We start from the raw sequence: 16,082 nt of genomic DNA, 5'->3' as shown, positions 1-16,082 counted from the left end.
TTATCTCGTTTTTTTGTGTGTATAATAATCGTCTATTTTAATATCTGAATGGCTATATAAAATTGTATACCCAAATCATGGAATATCAGTTTTGAATAGAATACCATATTTGTTTTGTTAAATTAATACATAAAAATTAAAACGTTTTTTTAGTTTTCTGGATATATATATTTTGTTGTAAACAGGTGTTTGCACACCACGCATTTGTTAAAATATTTTTTTAAAAATAAACTTTTGTCATGTATTGATTTATTTTGATAATATGGAATGATACGAAGAATATGTATACAGGATTGAAAATAATGATAAACTTTTATCAAAATTATAAGAATGCAATATAATATAATAATTTGGGGGATAGTACAATATTTTATACATTGATATAATTGAAAAAAAAAAAAAGAAATAAGACGATTTAAAAAATGTGTAAATAATATATAAGACAAGTATACAACATATATATATTAGAGATATAATTTGAAAACAAAATAAGATATAAATCATATCACACAAAGAGCAAATATAAATTAATAACAGAATAAATGAACAAGTCATAAATATATAATAAAAAAAATGTGTTAAAAAAATGGAAAAAAAAAAATATAATACCAAACAATTTTACTCGATGATAAATAATTTATTCCCTAAAACAAACTTGCAGTATACATATATAAATACATTTATATTATGTCTATTCTTTACATTTATACATAAGTATCTAGATCAAACATTACCATCATTATATAAGTCAATTGAAAAGGATTTTAATATTGATGTTAAAACTTTATATTATATGAATACCATTTATAAATTAGCATATTCTGGATCAAATTTTTTTTTTGCAATTTTTTTCGATTTTTCTTTTAAAAAAATTTTATGTTTTAAACATAATGAAAATAGTGCAAATTTAGCCAAAAGTCCAAACCAAAGCAACAATGATCATTCTGGTAAAATTCAATATGAAGTAAATTTTAATAATGAAAATGAATTTAAAGATATTGGAAAATTAAATAATGATGGGAAAAAAGGCAAGCAAAAAGGAGAAAAAAATAATAAAAGCAAATATGAAAATGAAAAAATATTTAATAACAATAAATCTTATGTAAATTCATTTTCTTTACAAGATGAAATAACTATAAGTGAATATGAGTATACATTAAATGTTCTTTTTATTTCACTAATAATTTATATAATAGTTATATTTGGAATTACTATTTCTAATAATTATATGTATATATTTTTTTTTTTATTTATCATGGGCATGAATAATTCATGTATATATATATTAATACAAAAAATATATACTAATAATGTATTTAGTGAAAATAGAAGCACCATATATGGTTTTCTACATTTTTTCACATCAATATCTCACATGCTATCAATATTTATAAATACAAATTTAAGTAATAAATTGTATTTTGGATTTAAAGGGTGGCGTCTTTGTTATTTTATTATTTTACTTTTTCCATTCCTTGTTTCAATATTTTTATTCAAGTTAATTAAAAATAATAACCTAAAAAAGGAAGCAATTCAAAATCGAAATCTCTCATTTATGGCACCCCTTGAAAAATTGACAGATATGGATAGTCTGAATTATAAACAAAACTTCAAAAGAAAAAACAAGCATTCAAATGGAAAGGAAAATGAAATTAATGAGGAAAGGGTTCTTTTACTTACTGGAAATGAACAACCATGGAATACAAGTTCAAAAATGAATATGCAAATTAAAAATTTAGAAAATATTGGAGAATATAATATTACTGAAATGGTGCGTCCATGCAATGACGAGGTTAAAGGAACTATTACTAATATATCGAAGAATGAAATAAATAATAAATCAATAAAAAATCGCATTAGCGAAAATACAAGTGATGATAATCATTCTATTTCAATTTTTCAAAAAAATGAACATGATAGTTTAATATCAAAAGAAAAAAAAAAAAAAAAAATTATATATGAATTTGCATATTTATATGAAATAAAATATGTTTTAAAAAATTATAGTTTTTGGATAATTATATCTATGGGAATGTTAAATGGAATACCAAAGCATGTTTTAAGTTTAATGATATATTTTTTTCAATATTGCAATATTTCAGATTTCAAAAGTGGGTTTATTATATCAGTAAGTTGGTTATGTGCAAGTATAGTATCTCCATTTATTGGTATTATAAGTGATTATATTTATAAATTAAATAAAGATATAAATAGGCAATTAATAGGTATGTGCACACACTTTTTAAGAATTATATTAATGTTTATTATGTTTTTTTTTGTTCCAAAAGAACCAGAATCTTTTATATATTTTATAATCATTTCTTTATTTATGGGAATATTAAGTGGGTGGGTAAATATCGGTGCACATAAGCCAATATTAATTGAAATTGTTAAACAAAAACACACAGCTTTTGTAATGTCATTAATGAGTGCGTTTGAAAATATAGGATCCTCAATTTTAGGTACAATTCTTTTGGATTTTTTTTTAAATAAATATAATTACATTGATAAAAGAAAAGTAAATTATATAACACCATCTATAAATAAACATAATGTCAATATTTTATCTCATATATTGCTAATTATGACTTGTGTTCCCTGGCTGATTTCTTTTGGTCTTTTATATATTCTTAAATATACATATAAAAAAGATAAAATATACAACAATATAATTTAATTTTATATCATTCTCATATTCTTTTTTTTTAACATTATATTTTTGTATATTTAAAAATATATAAATGAGAAATTTTTTTTTTTTTTTAATTCACCATATTATATATTTATTTTTTATGTTTACATACTTTTTTATATTTATTTTATAGTTTGCTGTATTTTAGCATATATTATTTTGTCGTTTTTTTTTGTTAATAAATTTTATTGTTATAAAACTTATAAAATTTGAGTGATTAAAAAAGTGTAATTAAAAAAAAAAAAAAATGAAGCATGCTTATATGTTATTTATTATGTATATTTTTTTATATATAATTCCTGTTTTTGTTTTTTTAAAATTGTCTAATTTGCAGTTTCTGTTGCCTCTTCACTATTTTTTAATTTATCCTTCTTTTTTTTCCCGCCCGAAGAATTTAATATATTTTTTAAAGCTTCATCTTGAATTGTATTAGCAGTTTTACATTTGTTAATTTGTGGGCATTTAATACCAGTAAATTGTTTTACTCCATCTTCTTTAACCATAACGGTGTATTTAAATTGGGAAACATATTCTTTTTTTTTTTCTGTATATACAGTATATGGTTTTATTAAATCATGCCTCATTGCTTCGGGTATACCAATTAAAGATGCCCTTTGATCGTCTAAAAATTTTAAATGAAATGGAAAAATAGGATAGTTTTTGTTGACTTCATTTATAAACGATCGTCCTAAATTGGTTTTTAATTGGTAATTTCTTTGTACTTCTCTTTTATAAATAGTTGTTTTATAATCACTTTCTTTAATTTTTCCGTCACCAGTTGTAACCATAACATCAATTATATATATATCATCTGGTTGAATTTGAAAATCATCAACTTTATTTTCTGGATTTTCTTTTAATAATATAAATTTGCTACCTTCTAAAATATATTTTTTAATTTGATACGTAACACAATTAGGTATTACATTACATTTTAAATCATTACAAGCTTTTTGAATATTTTTTGTTATATCACTTGCATATACACCCACTTTTAAACTTTTTAAAAATAATTGAGCTAAAATATGAGAATTTTTTAATATTTCAGCTTTAGATCCTTCTATTGATTCATTTTCATTACCAACATATATTGTATGCCCAACTATGCTTATATGTCCATCTATATGGCATCCTAACGATATTTTTACAATATCACCATTTTTTATTATTTCATCACAGTCAGCACTTGGTGAATAATTATTACATACTTCATTTACATTAATCGTTACTGGAAAACTAATTCCTTTTTCAATTTTATTTCCTTTTTCTTTTTTTGTGAATACTTTATCTAATTCTGCTTTCATAAATTTATCCCCAAATTCGCATAGTTCATATATTTTGGCGCCTATAAGGGAAAATAGAGAAAAAAAATATTTGATATAGAACAATGAATATGTATAATTTTATTTAATTTTTCAAATATTATATGTCTTTTACAAAATAAAGAAAATTTTTGTGTAGAATAAACTTATTTTTTTTTAATTTTGATCATAAAATATATCCACACAATAATTTATTATAATTTTTTTTTTCTACTTACCGTCTATACATTTTTCTATAATTTTCTTTAAAGTTAAATTGGCTATTGAACCTGAAAAGGCATACTTTTCTAAATCAATTTCATCGGTTTTATTTTGAGTTGTTAGTTCCATGTTTATTTAGTATAACTTTTTTTTTTTTAATAACAAAATTAAAAATAAACTTGTTTACCCAATATAAAAATATGCTTTAAAATAAATAGCATGGAAATGGGATTAATAAAATATAATAAATAATATTATACCAAATTTTTAAAACATAAACTATTTATTATTATTTTTTTATGCCTTTGTACTGCTATAAAAAGGGAGCGAATAGCCAACTTCTATGTAATTTATACTGAAAAAAATTAAAAATTAAAAATTAAAAATATATCATTAAATAGGAGTACATACAAGTGCAGCATTATTTTATATAATCATAGAAATGTGGCATTGGAACAATGGAAAAAAATATAAGATTTCATATTTGTACATTACATTATATTATATTGATATTCACTTAATATAATAATAAAATTAATTTAATTTTCCTTTTATTTTATAGGGGATTTTTAAGGGTTTTAGTGAATGTTTTATTTATTACTTTTTTTGAAAATAATTAAACAATAGAAGGGTAATCAAACATTTTATTTTGAATTTGTTGCATATTTTGTTTTTTTTTCTTTTAACGTTTTTCCAGTTTTACTGCATTTATTTTTATTTATTCCTGTTTATTCATTTATTATATATATATATATATTTTTTTTTCTGCAATATAGGAAATGTCATAATATACACAAGTTTATACGAATATTCATTTCTATAGCGATATATATTTTAGTTTGCAATTCTTTTCATTATTATATATTTGTAATATATCTTTTTGTTTGCGTTATATGCATTTATATATTTATCGTTTATGCATAATAATAAATTAAGCAACCGCTATTTCAATTTTTATGTATATGTTACAATAACCTAATTATTTTTAAAAATAAATAAATATATATATTAAAAAAATCTCATAAAATGGTCAAGTAATATTCGTATATATTGAAAAAAAAAAAAATTGTAAAGTAAAATTAGTTTACAAAAAATATGTGTAATATAATATGAATTTTATATATTCTATTGTTAAAAAAAATTATCATGTTCTTTTAAATATTATTCATATTTATGCATAGTTATAAAACATGTATGTTGTTAATACAAGGGTCTATATTCTATACACACATTATTGGTATTCAGATTAACAAATGGTTTATATTAATGAAAAAATTACTTAAAATTTTTAAACAAATTATTATTGTAAAATCGCAGTGATCAAAATGAAGCAGTAATTTTTAAAATAAAACAAAATAAATAAGCATATTAATTTAAATAGCATACGATAAAAAATGGAAATATTAATGCATTTTACAGATTTTTAATACATGCAAAAATTAAGCTTGTGAAAAAAACGAATTTTAAATAAAACTGACAACTTATTGTGGTAAAAAATCAAAAAAGGAAATATATACTATATATATATATATAATACTCATGATAAAAAAACAAATTCTTCTAACACAAAGACAATTGTCCATGTTATCTAAATTGGATTTGATATATATAAAATATGTGTTATTGTCATAAGGTTGTTTGAAATGTATGAAAAATTAAAAATATATTTTCTCCATTTTTATAATAGCGTTATTTTATTATATAAACCGGGTTAAAAATATTTATTAATATATTAAAATATGGAAAAAAGAAGAAAATATAAAAAATATTTCTTTAAAAATAGGAATAATTATTATACTTATGAATATGATTATGACATTAAATATGTTGAATTGTTCGTTCTTAGGAAGTATCATATTGTTATTTATTTGTATATATGAAATAATTTAAATGAATAATTTTAGAATGAAAATATTGTCTGTATATTTTTTTTTTAAATGCTATAAACTTGGTGAAATATATGTAAAAATTTAATTTAAACCATTATATATATGTATGTGTAGAGAGTTCCTTGTTAAATATATTTCACTTTCTTTACGCAACCCATTTATTGCTGTAAAAGCATTACAACCTTTTGAATATGGAAAATAATAAAGTGTTCGATGTCTTGAAGAACATATATATATTTATTGGGATATTACTGATTAATATTATATTTTTATATATTACATACATATATATTTATGCAAAAATATTTTTTTTAAACCATATATAAAGCACCATTAAAAGGTATAATGTAATAAAAATGAAGAATTAAAAAAATACTTTAATGTTCCATGTATATATTTATACATTTTTGAATGTATCTGCAAAAAAGTATATTGAGTATAATATATTTCCCCCCCATCTTTTTAACAAAAATTTATTATTTTATTTTGGTTGAATTATTTTACATAGATCATTAATTTTCAAACAAAAAATGCGAATTAACACCCCCAAAATTAAATAGCAAGCTACACAAATAAAAACACATTTCTATATGTACATTATACGTATATGCAAAAATAAATGGAAATTGATTAATAAAAAATAAGGATTATAATTATATTTTATTTATGAATTTTTTTTATGTAAATTTTAGTTTATATGAAAACCAATTTCAATATAATAAAAAATGATAAAAACACACAAAAATGCATTACATACTGTATAAAATAAAATATGATATATTATTTTTATTGTACACACAAGTGTAGTTCACAAGCTTTTTCTTTTTTTGTTTTCAAAATTTTTAAGTGTATATATTATATAGAATATTAAAATTTTTAAATAATGTTAAAAAAAAAAAAGAAGACAATATAAAAAAAATAAAATTAAATATCGTCTTCAAATATTTCATCAATATATGAATGTAGACTTCTCCTTTATTATATATGTATTACATACATATGCATAATATATGTTTGCTATTAACCCTATACAGATATAGTAGATATTTCTATTAATATATATTTATATTTCTATGTGATAAAATTCACACATTTATGTAAAAATTTTGACTTTTGAAAAATAATAAAAGAAAATATATGAATAACATTAAGACAACCCCACATTGTGAAAATTTGTTTAATTTGTGGAATTTAATTAATTCCATAATATTATATCCTTATTATATATATATAAATTTAAAAAAAAAACATTCTAAAGTTCATTCCGATTCGTACTATGGAATACTTGAATGTTTTAGAAAAAGGAAAGAATAAGAAGAAAAAAAAAAAATCACGAAGTTCTTATAAAAACAATGGTGCTATAAAATGTCGAACAATTCATTTCTTTAAGTGCATATGCTAAATTGTATATTATTAACAAGCTTTAATATTGTGCATACATATAATATATCCATTACAATAATATTCTACCAATGTATATATACACATATTGTAATACACTCATATATATATGTAAATTAAAATTTTTGTATCAATTTGTAGAGAAAAAAAACAAAGATAAAAATACAATTTGTGAAAAAGAATTTGAACAATCATACAAGGAACAAATAGAAGAAATCGTGGCACTTAATCATATTTATTTTCCAATATATGTGGAAAATCCTGGGTAAGTACAATTAAAAAGCTGTAGCTATTTTTTTTTTATTTATTTTATGACTTCATTATAGCTAGCTATTTTATATTTTTTATTTGTTTCATTGTATTTTTTTTAATAATATTTAATAGGCATATAAAAAAATATGACATACCAAAAGATTTAATGAGTAGTGATATTTTTTTAAAAAATAGTAAAGAGTTGCAATCTGTTGTTGTTATTGATATGAATGACGAAATAGACACAGATAGATGCTTTAAGTTTTGTATATTTTTTAATTTTGATAATGATTTTCCAAACTATAAAGTAACATTTTGTTATGATAATAAATATCCGTATTCATTTCCCAACATAAATATATGTATAAATAGAATATTAGGAGAACAGGAAATAAATTTCATAATTTTAAGCATAAAAAAAATATGTGCAAAAAATTATGGTAGAATTATGTTATTTGATGTTTGCATATTTTTAAATGAGCATATAAATAAAGTATATAATGATGGGTTTAAAAATTTATGGGAAGAAATGAAACATAGGGAATATGATATTGACAAAGAAGGAAAAAAGAAAGGAAATTATAATTATGAAAAAAAAGAAAAAAGTTGTGAAAACCATATTGACAATAATGAAAATAAGAATAACAGTGAAAATGGTAGCAATAATTATGATGAGGAAGAAATATTTGAGACTAGCGATGAATGGGATAGGACAGGTATTGTAAAAGAAAATATGAACATGTCAGGTAATGAGGACGAAATAACTAAATCAATAAAAAATAATAATATTAATAAAAAATATCCTATAAATAAATATAATAATAATAATAATAATAATAATAATAATAATAATAATAATAATAATAATAATAATAATAATAATAATAATAATAATAATAATAATGATAATAAAAATTATTTAGAACAAGATGAAAATAGAAATAATGCATTATATGGATCATATGAATATTTTATAAATATGTCTGATGTAAATAACTTGTCTGGATTTTCGTTTATTAATAGTTGCACACTAAATAAAAATATAAAAATTAGTAAAAAAAAAAAAAATAAAGAAAAGGTAAATAATATTGTAACAGTAGAAGATGAATTAATTCAAAAATATGATCTTGAAATTTTCGAAAAAAAAAGAATGGTAAAATGTGAATATAATAATATAAAAAATTTTAATATTATTAAAAAAATACCTATATGTTATTATAAAAACATGCTTATAGCTAAACATATTATTGACACAAACATATATATAATACACACATATACAATTTTAAATGAAATTCAATTTTTAGCATTTTATCTAAATCACATATTATTCTGTAATAGAGGTTTTAATTTGTTTTCTAATATCTTAAATGGCGAAACTGAAAATCAGAAAAAAAATCAGCAACGAAAAAAATGTAAAAAAAATGAAAAAATGTTTAGAGGATTTTTATATGATCTTGGCATAATAAGAAATGTAGCTAGTAATGAAGAGGAAGAAAATTCTAATGCTGAAACTATTGACAATATTTATAATGTTGGTAGGAATGATTTATTTAATAAAAACTTACGAAATACTAAAACTCAAAATAACCAGTTTAACAATAATGAAAATAAAAATGAGCCAAAAGGCCCACCTGAAATTTTATATACCGAAATACACACAAAAGGATATGACAATTTATATAACTATAATAAAAATAAAAAAAAAAATAATAAAATAATTGATTACAGTTGTGTAAATTATTTTTGTAGCGAATATCAATTTTATGCAAATAAAATGTGTGTTGTTAATAGACAAAACGAAAAAACGCTATATAGCATTTTAAAAAAATTAAATATTTCTCGCTTAAAAGAAATTATTAATCACTATAAAATGGTTCAAAAGATGAATTTGAAAAAAATAATTACTGAATTAGCTAAATTATCAAAAATACAACATAAATATTTATTTCGATATCATATTTCATGGTTAGAAAAAGAGTATGTTCAATTGAATGGCAAAATAACGCAACAAACCAATGTCCCCAAAATAATTGATTTTATGGCAGATTTTGTTTTAGCAGCAGTTGGTGAGTTTTCTGATGTGTGCGAAAAAGAAAACGCATTTACGAGTCACAAGAAATGTATATCAAATAAGACTGAGGAAAACTGTGGAGAAAAAAAGAACATTAATATAGAGAGTGTAGTAAATGACAAAAGTTCATGTGGAAATATTTCTTCTACAAACATAAAAGATAAAAGTAAAAAAGAACAACAAAATAAAAATATGTTAATTTTAAGAGAAAATAGAGAACGGAACGAAACAGATACTACTAATAATAACAATAGTAATAATGGTGATAATAAAAAGGGAAGTAGTAGTGAGTATATAAACCCAGAAATAAATAACTTGGATAAAATAAAATATATAGAAGATCTGATAAGTAAAAAAGATAAAAATATATATAAAGTTTTATATGTTCAATGTGAATACTGTAAAGGACAATTATTAGAAAAAGAGATTGAAAATAACTTGTTTCAAAACAATAAATATCTTATATGGAACATTTTTCGACAAATTTTAGAAGCCATAAATTATTTGCACAAGGAAAAAATATATATTAAAAATTTAAACACAAAGAATATGTACATAGATAATGATGAATATGGATCCCACATAAAAATTATAAATTACAGTGTATCAAATATTATCGATTATATTTATTTTTATTACTATTCTTATATTGAAAACCCTGATTATTTCAATAACATTTTTTGTGAATTTAGAAAATATAGCTATGATAACTTCAGTTTTGAATCACTTTTTAATTATATGAAAAAGATAAAAAATGAAAATACTGTGTTAAATGATAGTAGTAATAATATTAGTAAAAAAAGTATAGATTGTGAAAAATCTGAAAAAAACGATTTTTATATTCATTCTTATAATCAATATTTTTATAATTTTTTAAACAAAAAAAATCCAAATTTTGAAGAGTTAGATATATTTTCACTAGGTTTAATATTATATGAATTATGGCATCCACCTTTTAAGACAATAGAAGATAAATTTCATAATATAAAAAATATGATTGAAAAAAGGCAATTTTCAGATCAGTTTATTAAAAATATAAATAATGATGCACTCAAAGTTTTAAAATTTATTTTAATTAATACAATAAATTATGAAAATCATGAAACAATTAGGAGTCTAGAATATCCACAAATTTTATCTTTAAATATGAATACTTACAAAAAGGATAGACAAGGAAAAGGAATTTCAAAAACTAAAAGTTTAAGAAAACATATATTATCACAACCAAATTATTTTATTGACAATAAAAATGATAGCAAAAAGGAAGGCAAGTTAAAAGACAATTTAAATCTAATTGATAATTTGTATTCCATTCAAAATTATGGTGATATTTTTGATAATAAAAATAATATCGACATGCCAAATGGAAAAGAAATCATTGAAAAAAGTTATAATTTATCATATAAAATGGAAAAAAACAAAAATGGGAATATTATAGGAAATGGTGAAAATATAGAAAAAATAACAGCGGAAAAACTTTTACACTCTCCTTTAATACCTATGGTAATTCAAAGGGATTTATTTAAATATTTTTTGGAAAAATTGAAAAATAATTCTTCTATTGAATGCAATAATGTTATAAACAGTCTATTATATAACACTAACAATTGTAATAATAAAAATAGTAACATGATTAATCATATATTTAGTAAAAAATATGCGTTTGAAACAAATAAAAATTCACACATTTACACAAATACAAGGGCTTATGAATATGATATTATCAATAGTTATATTTTTGAATATTTTAATGACTCTTTATCTAAAAAATTTTGCACATATAATCAGCCATTAGTTTTTCAGCGTATTATAAAAAAAGAAAATCCAAATTTTGATCATATTATAAAAAAAATCGAATTAAAAAATGGAAAAAAATCATATATATATACAAAAAAACAAGGAAAATATGGGAATAAAATAACTTATAATAATTGTGAAAAAAACAAAATTAAGAAAAAAATATATGATAGTTTTGATTCTATATCAAAAAAAAAAAAAAAAAAAAAAAATGAATATATTAGCTATTCATTTGATGAACATAGATCGATAAATAATGTTGTTTTAAAAACAAAAGATATTAAACGAATAAGCAAAAATGGAAAGAAAAATTTTGTAGATACTGATCAGGAAAATGAAGGGAATGTTCATTGTAATTCCTTTATAACTGAAACGAAGAAAAATGAAAATTATTCTAATAAAATAATTTATGATATTTCAAACAGATTTAACAACAAACTTGAACTAATAGATAAAAATAATAAATTATTATATATCCCAACATATTTATTAGAAGGTCACATAACCACTTTTTATAATTTTCCCAATAATAAAAATTTTATTAGTTCTTTTATTTTTTTTCAAAACTATTTTATTCAAAATAATAAACAAAAAATAGCAAAAAGAGAAAATAGTATATTATACACCAATATGATAGTATATAATGGAAATAATATTAGAAGTAACCAGAATGTCAAATATCATGTTTTTTTTAAAGGTGCTAAAATAAAGAATGTGAATCTTAATAATAATATTTATCAAAATAATAATGTAAATTGTGGAGATATATGCTCAGAAATTAACATATTCTTTTGTGTATACCAATTAATTATATTATATAATGTACTTGATATTCTTCAACATTTTGAGCGTTATATAAATAAAATAATTGTAAAATGGTCCTTTTCAAATTTTCTTTTTATTATAATTAAAGATATGTTTTCAATAGAATGTAATGACAAAGTTTATTATATATATACAAAACTAGAAGAAGGGAACATGTCCTTTAAAAATTTTAAAAAATTATTTTATTTTCTTGATATAAATTATAATGAAAAAATATTAAAAATTATGTATTCGTTGGTACAGGCTCGAAATAATAGAAATAGCCATAATTTATCAAAAGACACATTATTATCTAAAATGCAAAAAATAAATAAAATGTATGAACTAAAGAATCATAAAAATAAATCATATATTAATTACCTTATAACTAATATCATTTTTTTAAATAATCTTTTTCATCATTTTAATCAAAATTCAAATCATATTTTTATTTGGGATTTTTTTATGAATAAATATAAACACATGTTTAACTTTTCTTTCGTATTTAACATTTTATATTTTAATGAAAATTATGAAAAACTATTATCATTGGGTGGGGTAATAACAAATGAGTTTGATAATATAAATACAATAAATACAAAAAAATTCTATAATATATCGTTTGAGATTTTTGTTGATAATATATCTACCATAATATTTAAGGTATTTCAAAATTTGATTACTAAGCTTTGATTATAAAATATATTCGATTTCACATATTTCCATTTTTTTTTTACTTTTTAGAACATTTTCAATCCCAACAACGAAAATCTTTTTATCGATTTTCATTCCCCAAGTGTTGTAATAACAACAAAAGCATACAAACTATTAGTATATGCCTTTTCCTTGTACAATAGTTTAATACAAAATAACATTAAGGTATGTGCAAGTTCATCATTTAGAACTTTTCCACACCCTTTCTGACCATTTCTGTCAATTTCCTTTAATTTTTTCGCAGTGTGAATGCAAAATATCGCCAATTATTGAGACATTGAAGTTTGAGCAAAATTTGCTAAAATATAATCACATAAATATGCATGTGCAAATAAACCATAAAGTCAATTCAAACCCTACTGTATGTTCTGATTATTGTGAAAATATGTCAGAAAGCATAACTCCAAATATATCTGGGCAAAATAACATAAGCATTATATATAATACTAATATTTTAAGATTAAATGTTAAAAAAAATTTCGAAAATGAATCATCAGTAATAAATTACATAAAGCAGTTATATTCGAAACGATAAATGTGCATATTTACTTTATTTTTTTTTGTATACTATATATTTACATTTTAAAAATGCTTTGGCTATTTTATTAAATAAACCGTTTTGTACAATTCAGTATGTTTTATTTTGCTTTACTTTGTATACTTTCATATTTTCTTTACATTTTTAATAGCCTACATTACCCCTTAAAGGGGCATGGGTTTGTACTTGCATACCCTTTGCAATTTTTTAGTATCATTTTATTCTTGTTTAAATAGTTTTGTGAATTCCTTTGTTTTAACATATCGGCTTGATTTTTATTAAAAAAAATTTAAGATATAATTTAAAATAAGAAAAGCACAATTAAATGGAAACAATGACAATAATGGTGTGATATTTTATATTTAGGAAAAAAAAAAAATAGTAAATGAAAATAAACATGATAAATTATGAGTATAATATATTTATTGTGTTTCATTATATTTTTCGATTTTCCATTTTTGATGTCTAGCTTTTATATAAATCGAGTAAGTTTGTTAATTTTATTAAAAAAATTAAAAGAATAATAGAAAGGTATATGTAAAGTTCTGTGTGTATATTAATTACACATATATTTTTATTGTATTTACAATTATATATTTGAAAATATCTATATAGTTCATTATTCATGGATTTGGTTTATACAAATATATGCCAATAAAAGTACTGTCCTTGATTTTACACCCGTTTGTGAAGTTTCCTATTTGTTTTGATTTGTTTTATCCACTTTTTATTGTAGATAAGAAAATTGGCTATCTTAAGGCCCCAAAGAAATTTCAATTTAGAAAAAGTTTTTTTAAATAAAAATAATGAAAATGTTTTTTTAAATAAAAATAAAAATCATATACGTATTGAATTTCGTCCTGGAATTGGAGGTGATGAAGCAGAACTATGGTCTAAAGAATTGAAAAAGGTAAATCAAAATTTGTTATTTTTTTCTTTATATAATACATTGCAATATAAAATTCAGTTAGAATATATATACACTTTTATTTTTCAATTATTGTATTTTTATTTCATTATATATATGTACAAACACCCACATCGCCATTTACCAGATTTATCAAAGTTATGCAAATAAAAAAAAATTAAAAGTTAAAAGTGTTAAGGTAAAAAACAAAGCCACATAGAATGAATTAAGAACGGAAAAATGGCAAAAAAGTGTTCATTTATTATTTTCCCCATTTTTGTGAAAGGATATTACCAATTCGCTGATTATAAAGTCCCCAAATGATGTAAAAATAAATAAAGATGGGAAAGAAATTCAAATAAGCTTATATGACTTATTTAAGAATGAATCGGGAACCCACCAAGTTAAAAGAATTCCAAAAAATGAGAATAAGGTGGAAATATAAACAAAAAAATGATAAAACAAAAGTACATGAAAATTATACACATATATTTACAATAATTATATATACATATTTTAAATTAATATTAGGAAAAAATACAATCTTCTACTGCTACTATAGCAATTTTTATCCAAAATTATATAAATAAATATGAAATTAATTTAAAAGACTTAAAGATAATGACATTTAGATCAAGTAAACCTGGTGGGCAAAATGTTAATAAGGTATGCTTCATAAGAAATAACTAAATTTGATAAAATATAAATAAAATGTTTTTTTCGATATTTTCATTTTTTATGATTTATCTCTTTTTTAGATCGAGTCAGCTGTAAGGATTGTACACACACATACAGGAATACAAGCAGAATCACATGAAGAAAGGTTATAAACAATATTATAAAAATGTGACATTAAATTTAATTAATGATTAGGAAGTAATATATACAATTATTTTTTCTTCTTGAATTTTTATAGAACTCAAGAATTGAACAAGAAAATAGCTATGAAAAGATTGACGCAAAAAATACATGATTTGCAAAATCGAGAAAAAGAAGAATTCCTTCAAAATGAGCGAATCAAATTTGTAATTCATTTCGTTTTGCCCTGTTTTAACTTGTTTAACTTGTTTAATTTGTTTAATTTGTTTAACTTGTTTTGACTTTTTGTAGACAAAAGACTGTAATAGAAGTAATCGAATAAGAACCTATAACTTTTTCACGGGATATATAACTGACCATGTAAATAATCGTAAGTATGATTTGATGTATTTTGAAAAAGGGAAGCTGGAATATTTATTTAATATATAATTTTCTTGTTTAAAATAATTTTTTTTTATTTAAAAGTTGATTTGTTTAAGGGGGTGGATGAATAAACATCATCAAAATATATTTTAAAAATTTACAAAAAAACTAAAGTATAAATAATGCTATTGTATCTCTATGGATAGATTCAAATATGTTGGTGAATAAATAAGAAATAACACCAATAAACTTATTGAATTACAAAAAAATTTCAAATAAAACAAATAAACATTTCAGCCATTTATTATA

General features: G+C 20.7%; 4 protein-coding genes across 4 annotated transcripts; 3 read left to right on the top strand and 1 right to left on the bottom strand.

The window, feature by feature from the left end:
* Positions 1–586: 586 nt before the first annotated feature.
* Positions 587–2,677, top strand: PBANKA_1016400 (major facilitator superfamily domain-containing protein, putative; the record flags this gene model as incomplete). The annotated part of the gene is made up of 1 exon (XM_034565247.1): positions 587–2,677. One exon carries the CDS (start codon positions 587–589, stop codon positions 2,675–2,677), a length of 2,091 nt encoding a protein of 696 aa, XP_034421963.1.
* A 338-nt stretch (positions 2,678–3,015) lies between these two features.
* On the bottom strand, positions 3,016–4,344 carry PBANKA_1016300 (proliferation-associated protein 2g4, putative; the record flags this gene model as incomplete). Its single annotated transcript, XM_034565246.1, has 2 exons — positions 3,016–4,037; positions 4,233–4,344. The coding sequence occupies 2 exons, from the start codon at positions 4,342–4,344 to the stop codon at positions 3,016–3,018; spliced, it is 1,134 nt and encodes a 377-aa protein (XP_034421962.1).
* Positions 4,345–7,380: 3,036 nt separating this feature from the next.
* Positions 7,381–13,681, top strand: PBANKA_1016200 (protein kinase, putative; the record flags this gene model as incomplete). Its single annotated transcript, XM_034565245.1, has 5 exons — positions 7,381–7,459; positions 7,647–7,770; positions 7,890–13,095; positions 13,177–13,311; positions 13,391–13,681. 5 exons carry the CDS (start codon positions 7,381–7,383, stop codon positions 13,679–13,681), a joined length of 5,835 nt encoding a protein of 1,944 aa, XP_034421961.1.
* Positions 13,682–14,091: 410 nt separating this feature from the next.
* PBANKA_1016100 (peptide chain release factor 1, putative) lies at positions 14,092–15,839 on the top strand (the record flags this gene model as incomplete). Its single annotated transcript, XM_034565244.1, has 8 exons — positions 14,092–14,169; positions 14,421–14,594; positions 14,740–14,784; positions 14,878–15,024; positions 15,123–15,257; positions 15,350–15,414; positions 15,508–15,616; positions 15,702–15,839. The coding sequence occupies 8 exons, from the start codon at positions 14,092–14,094 to the stop codon at positions 15,837–15,839; spliced, it is 891 nt and encodes a 296-aa protein (XP_034421960.1).
* Between the last annotated feature and the right edge of the window lie 243 nt (positions 15,840–16,082).

Source organism: Plasmodium berghei (assembly GCF_900002375.2).
Source record: "Plasmodium berghei ANKA genome assembly, chromosome: 10".
NCBI classification, from domain to species: Eukaryota; Apicomplexa; class Aconoidasida; order Haemosporida; family Plasmodiidae; genus Plasmodium; species Plasmodium berghei.
Note: the sequence above shows the minus strand (reverse complement) of the source record. Positions and strands in the feature narration are given on the sequence as shown.